Consider the following 7,178-nt stretch of genomic DNA (forward strand, 5'->3'; position numbering starts at 1 on the left):
GAAAGCTCCTCGGATGAGAAGCGAAACGTCTTCAGCTACAGAATAGAAGTCCAGTTGTTTTTGTTTTTTAACTTTTTTTGAATTGTCCTCATAAAGAATTTAAGAGAAATATACATTTTTGTGTTTGTTGCTTGTGAACCTGTTAGTGAATTCTAGGAAGCAATTGTTTAAAAACGAACAATCTTTTTATTAAATTGGTTTAAAAGTCAAACAAATAAAGCCAGCATACAACGGTGAAAAAAAAAACCCAACCACTTCAACAGGAGTGATAAAATAAAATACTGATAAAACTGTTGACACACTCCAGGTACAGAGACTGACTGAGCTGGTGATCTGCAAATAAAAACCTCATTTTTGTCTTTTTATTTTTCCTGTGAACCAAACATAAATTAAAGCCTCTTTCCGCACATTTGACAGGTTTAAAGTGAAACACTGAGCAAAGGTACAAAGTACAAAAACACAGTGAAAATGTAATAAGTCAGTGCCTGAAAAGTAAAAAAGAAAAAAAAGAATCAGTAACTATACTGATCAATGTTTTCCACATGCAGAATAAAACCACCCGCGACTCAACAAAACCTTTAGGGTTTCAGTTTTACAGTACATGCAGTTGTGTGCAAATCCCATCCCATCGATTTCAACTGAGGAAGATCACTTTTTTTCAAATAAAAGTACCAAAAACAACCAGAAACACAAAAACAGGGATTGGGACGAGTAAATAAAATGCTCAGTTTCGATACAGCTTTAGAACAAACCTAAAAACACAAAGTACTGATAACAAGCACCTGCTGGCTAAGGCAAAAGAGCAAGAATGTTTTTGCTCATGTGTCTGTTAGCAAAATATCCCATAACCCAGTGACCAGATTTTAATCACTGCTGTTCAGCTACAACCGATTAACTTTTCAAGTCAACTGCATTCAAGTTAAGTGACCTTATTAAACACGAAAAAAGGCTTGAACTTGTTCAGTTTTACAGATATTGAGCTAAACATTGGTGTGGCGGCAGCTGAAAGTCACTTCCAGCACAGACCTCAAAGAACTAACTGATGGCACAAGACTGTTTTTAAACTTCACCATCAACTATTGGAATCAACTCTGTGTCTGTTAGCAAAATATCTCAAGAACAACTAGACGGATTTTACTGAAACTCCTAGAAACTAAAAATCGGATGCACATCTTCAACTGATTTTGGACTCAACCCATTTCAAGATGGCCACCACAGCCAACTGCCCTTAGGGAACACAAAAATAGCTATAACTCAGTCGATTTGAGTGATATTTGGCTAAAACTTGACGTGGTAGTAGCTCAGAATCATCCTTAACATATACTCCGAGCACAGGCAGATCTTGTGATTTGTTGAAATCATGCATGACATCACACTTAACGTCAAGATTTGACCAAAACGACTTTCTCTCAAACAAAACTAATAATCTATGTTTCTCACAAGAAGAGCATACTTTTGGTTTTAGCTCCTCGCTGACAAGAAGACAAATATGAAAACGTAGAGTTTGTCCTTCTTGTCCTGCAACGTGTAATTTTAACACCGTGTAAGTAATGAGAGCACGCAATAACTAAGGGTTTGAGTGCCGATGAGTCACATTCTCTTAAATAAATATAAAACAACGAAGAACAAAATAAAACACACACAAAAAAAAAACAACACAGGGAGGAAAAGTGTCACACTAAAACCCTGAGACCAACAATATGAACACACCAGTCGTGTAGTGTCAAAAACAAACCAGCTGATAAAGATGAAGGAAATGAGTGGTGCTTAGTAAAGTGTGTGTGCCCGTTACGTTACCTACAACCTGGCCCGCAGGGTTTGATGAGGTCAGACTCACAGTGGGAAGAACATTCAAGCCTCGTGCTTGCTAAGGACATGTATTCAACAAGTACATTCATTATTTTACCTGCTACGTTTAGATTTTCACCTACAACAGTTTGCTGGTGACTTGTTAAAGCTGGTAGATTAAAAAATAGTTTCCTGTCTCGCCCTGACGAACTGCTCAGCTCAGGAAAGCTACTCATTGCAAAGTATGAAAGCAAACATAAAAGAGTGCCATCCTGGACTACAACAAACAGATAGAGTTTACACCAGTAGCTTCCCAGATATATTAATTACAGTTTTGAAATGTGGGTACGCACTCAATGTAAACATAGCTGAATCCATTAAAAATCCCGTAGGAGCTTGAGTCACATGATTGGCCCACATGAGGCTGTAGTCCGTGTAGGTAAACTAATGTAAACCACCATGGATGTCACCATCCCCGACCTATTTTCAGTCACTTCGGCTGTATCCGTAGGTAATTTCAGCACACATTAACCACTGAAATTAGAAAAATATTGCACAGATTTTGTCTCTTTCTTTATGGATTCTTTTTAACCGGTGTCATGACTTTGCAATGAGTACCTTTAATCAGAAGCGAGATGAAGAGGCGGAAAATGGACCACTGATGTCATTTTGGTAACATGCCAAACCACAAGAACACATGCCAATGAGCAGAAAGTAACATCTACAGTTTGATCATCCTGTAAAAATGACATCGTTGTTTGGTCAGTCTCAAAAATGAACTATCAAAGCCACAAAATCAAGTAGTTTGAACCAGAATACAGATCAAAAGATGTAAAACTGTTTTGTTTTCACGCTGAAAATAGTTAAAGTTTTTTCCTCATGGTTAGAAAATCAAATTTATTTTAAATCAAAGTACTCTCTGCTTGCACGGTACTGATTAGGGTTGGGCGACAGGCTAAAATCTTTCAATTGTCCATTGTCAAGTCCAACAGGCGACAATTGGAGATGTATTCACAAAGATGTGTTTAAGCCCCAGTTCTCCGTCCAATTGTGGAAGTCAAGTGTTTGTGGCCAAAAACAGTACGAAGTCAAAGATTTGGGATTACTTTGGTTTTCTACAAGGGAGTTACTCCAAACGTTTGACAAGAAATAAACCAGATCTGTGCAGCCAGCTGTGGGTTGATATTAGGAGCTACATGCACCAAGAACAGGCATGTGGTTAACTTCAAACAGGATGCTCTTAGTGTCCCAGTACATAAGATCTTTGAAAGCTGGAACCTACAGAAAAATGATGATCTGCAGAACAACAGGAGGCCGAGGAGAGCAGGTGGACAGGAAAGGTGTCACCTCTGACAATTATTTAGTTCAGTGAGGAATCTTATCTGGCTGTGCTTCTTTAACCTTAAGGCAGCAGTGAAAACCCACAGGTCAAAGGTGTATTTGGTGTAGCTACGCTGCAGCATTAACCATCTCCATCCGCTGGTATGATGACAAGAAAACTGCAACAGAATGTTACTGATATAAATTAAACAAGTATATTTGTTTTAGATGAGTGTGAAACAGCCACACATCACAAAGTTTATTTAACTTGTTGCTCCGTGACAAAAACTCTCCGTGCTGCTGTGCAGTTTCATTTTGTCTGGTTGTTAGAAAAATTGGGAACTATTTTATAACATTTGGCTGTCTGTTAATTGACTTATGAATAAAGCTACTGAAAAAAGCGTTGTACCTATCAATGTTGAAGTTAAAGCCTCAAAGAATAAGCGCCCCCTAGAGACTGGCTACAGTACAAGTTAAAGCCCCTCCCTTCCATGTATTCAAATGGGACATTTGAAGAGCAGAAAAGTTTCCTCCATCTTAATTAATGTTGATAATCATAACCTAGGGTCGAAGTTGCATTTTTTTTATATCTTGGTTCATCTTAAAATTATATCAGAGTCCATATTTCAAATTTAGAGCCATTAATAAGTTATTTTAAGCTACAACGGAGTGACGATTGTTTAGCTACACAGCTGCCATTACACTAGACTGAACTCTGTTGGTTTTTAGAATATTTCTTTGAACAGTTTTTTTTTTACTTTGTTGTTATTTTGAGTTTAATGGAATTATTTTTTTTTTTAGGTAAAATAAAGTAAAAAATATCCTTAAAATAATAATAAATAAATAAAGCTTCTGCTTGAAAACTCCAATGGTTGATACCTTTGCCAGTTGCCCAACCCTGGGACCGACTTTGATCTAAAAAGCTAAAAATAGCTGGATGATTAAAATAATTCAAGCTGATCAGAGTACAGATTCAGAATAGTGGTATGTAGATATTCAACATGATTGGTTGCTGAAGCATGTTGACCTCAGCTGAAACAAACTCGTTCCCACCTGGTTTTGTCTCATATTTGGAGCTGGGAAGGAAAGAATAACCGACTGTCTCTGAAGCTCCAGCAGGAGTTTCCTTTTTGACTGTTTGAACAGATTAATGTCTGTAAACACTGGAGGAAAAACGTGTCGTAGGAGTTCTTCTGGTCACAGAAATGTTCCAAAAGATTTATGCTACTGGTTTGAGAACCGATCGTAAACATCTTCCCTCTTTTGTGAGCTCTCTGGTGAAGCACATGCAGGGCAGAGGAATTGCTTCCTCCCGTCGGGCTATCTTGTTGAACTTGCATTTCTTCAGGTGGTCGGCCATGCTGGTGATGTTTGCAAATTTCCACTCGTTCACTGTGCCAAAGGCCGTACTGAACCGCCACACCTAGATCACAGAAGAAGAAGGCATGTTGCTTTTTATGCTGCGAGGGCAGGTTGAAAAACATGAAAGGCATTTAATTAAGCGCTAATTTTAATTCTCGTACACAGACTACATGAGCAGTTGTCACCTTGTGTGTTATTTGCCATGAAGGAGAGCCGTCATCACGCCGTTTCTTCTCCCACAGCAGGACGACCATGCCGCGCATCTGAAGCAGGCTGGCGCACACGTCCCTCATGGTGCGGGATGCTCTGGACAGTTGGCACAGGCTGAAGCTGTCTAGGAAACTCGCTATATGTTGCAATACTTCAAATGGAAGGCAGCTGAACTGATCACACTGAGAGCCACTGTAGAAGGCCTTTCTTGAGAGGCTGTCCCCAGTTTTCAAGGGTAAACCAGGCTGGACCCCGAATGAACCAAGATGTCTGTCGTGGATGATTCGAAAGCCCTGCACAGACGGACAGAACCGCCTCTGAGAGTAGGTGCAGCCATAGTAGGCCAGGGGACAACGCTGCTCCATCCACCCATTGAGTCCAGCATGGATGTCTCCGTGAACGTTCTTAAAATGAGACGAGAACTCATCCCGCCGGAACAGCTGCCCACACACGAACGTGAACATGGAGCGCTGCTTGGTTTGATATCGAGCCACGCATTCGAGCACCAGATCCAACCTGAGAGTATGGAAGGGGCTAGGGTTGGAAAGCTGTGGACTGGCGTGATCGCAGGCCGAGGCTGAAGCGATGTCACCCACCATGGTGTTGGTTGCCAGAATGGCTGATGGGAAGGAGAATGTCTGAGTACCAAAGTCAATGTGGTAGCCATCGACAAACCTGCTGTCTGAGATCCCCCTGCCTCCCGGGGAATCGCCGAGGCAAAACAGCAGAGCTGCGGTGATGAGATCAATGCCATGGAGGCCCATGGGGTCATCCGCGACCTCCAAGTCGGACGTGTCCACTGCTTTGTCCTCCATTTTAGCTCGAAACAAGTAAGGGTCTGACAGCAGGGCCCGTCGTCCATTAAATGTAAACATACTTATTCCTCTAAGCACTTCTACATTCTGAAGTTTACGCTCCAAACACCTGTACCTGAGTTCAGTGGGTAAGTGTTGCAAGAAGTTATTTCTCACGTGATCAGACAACAGGAATGGCATTGGGGGCGGAAGTGGGGCTTGTTGAGGCACAGGAGGCTCTGGTGCTACAACTGGTATGTAATTCTGAGGCATCTCTGGCCAGACAAGATCTGGATTATTTACTGGTTCATCAATTAAGTCTTTTTCTTCAAAAAGCAGCTCCACAAACTCATTCTCTTCGGCCCAATTAACAGAGTTTTCTTCTCTGTCTGTTTCCACAGCGCAGTCTACTCCCCCAACTGCTCCAAGCTCACACTCTGAATCAGAGTCACTGTCTTGCATTTCTACATTCTTCCCACTCTCAGCAACATACACACATTCCCCATTTTCCCCATTATGGACCGCTCCATTCTTATTAGTCTTTTCGCCGTTTAGATTTTCAACAAGTACACTGATGCTGTTGGAATTAGTCAAGATGTCCAAGGCAGCAGCTAAACTTCTGCTCGTCTCTTCGGAACACAAGGCATTGTAAGGTTCCTCCTCCATTTCATTACCCAACCCCGTCTCTGACAAACCTGACGCCGTGGCCATTTTATCGCTTTCATCTACTTCTTTGTCTCCATTCTTTGACCTGAAAGTGGTCGCTACTTTCAGGGACTCCAGCAGCATCCTCTGATCCTGCAGAGCCAAAGCCATGTCCAGCTGCTCCACCTCATCAAAGTCTTTGCTCAAGTTTTCATACGACTTCCGATCAGCGTAGCTCACGGGCCAGCGGTTCCACTCCATCGTACAACATACTATACTCGCAGGGCATGTCTCAAGATGTTTGGCCATCTTGATCCTCGGGATGGCGAAGGGGCAGCCAAACCCGGTGTTTAGGCAGGGCAGTCGCTCATACGGACACAGCAGACGATGTTCCTCCAGCTTGCACGAATGAAAAACTGCCCCACAGACGAGAGGGCAGCCAATAAGGTCACAGGACACACCCGGCTCTGGTCTCGTCATGCATCGTCTGTTAATGCATTTAAGGCAGTGGGGGTGCAGGTTCTCCATTTTTAGTGATGCCCCTTGGCTATGCCTGAGGAAAGAGGTCAAAGGTTCAACCCTGTAAAAAAAAAAAACATGTTGTATAGAAAATAAAACTGTAACAATAAAACACAAAATAATCTATTTTTGGAAATCTGCATTGATCATAAATAGAATAAAGTACCCACAATTACATTTGTCATCTAGCTCCTGTTTGAGAAATATTTGTAATGTGATTTTAAAAATAAATTAAAGCTGCAAGCAGCGTTGGGCGGCCCTCGCAGCTCAGCGCCGCTCCGGCCTTGCGACCGCGGGAGCTCTTGCAATCGCGGGAGCTGTGGCAACCGCAGCCTATGGTCTTGCGCCTTTCCTGCACCGTCCACTAGGTGGCTTTTACAGCAAATGTCCCAAATTGCCTTCAGTTAGGATCAATACCAGTCCTGTGCCATGGTGTGAGGTTTGACCTTCCTACGTCTAACGGTTGAAGAGTTAGAGCACATGGGCTCTCGTGACCTTTGACCTTGTTAACTTGAAGTTAAGGCTGATAGTTGACCCATG

The 7,178-nt window shown here is 42.2% G+C and overlaps 1 protein-coding gene across 2 annotated transcripts in view; it reads right to left on the bottom strand.

The window, feature by feature from the left end:
* Positions 1–665: 665 nt before the first annotated feature.
* fbxo30a (F-box protein 30a) overlaps positions 666–7,178 on the bottom strand; it is a 9,630-nt gene continuing 3,117 nt past the window's right edge. Inside the window, exons 2-3 of one of the 2 annotated variants that reach the window (XM_017421586.3) lie at positions 4,656–6,672; positions 666–4,531 (exon numbers count right to left, since the gene is read on the bottom strand). In XM_017421586.3, coding sequence (XP_017277075.1) covers positions 4,328–4,531; positions 4,656–6,647 — 2,196 coding nt within the window. In that variant the 5' untranslated portion in view covers positions 6,648–6,672 and the 3' untranslated portion in view covers positions 666–4,327. Of the gene's footprint in view, positions 4,532–4,655; positions 6,700–7,178 lie in introns of both variants that reach the window. The other variant, XM_017421587.3, reaches the window with a different exon arrangement.

This window comes from Kryptolebias marmoratus, linkage group LG10, assembly GCF_001649575.2.
Source record: "Kryptolebias marmoratus isolate JLee-2015 linkage group LG10, ASM164957v2, whole genome shotgun sequence".
In the NCBI taxonomy this organism is placed as follows: Eukaryota; Metazoa; Chordata; class Actinopteri; order Cyprinodontiformes; family Rivulidae; genus Kryptolebias; species Kryptolebias marmoratus.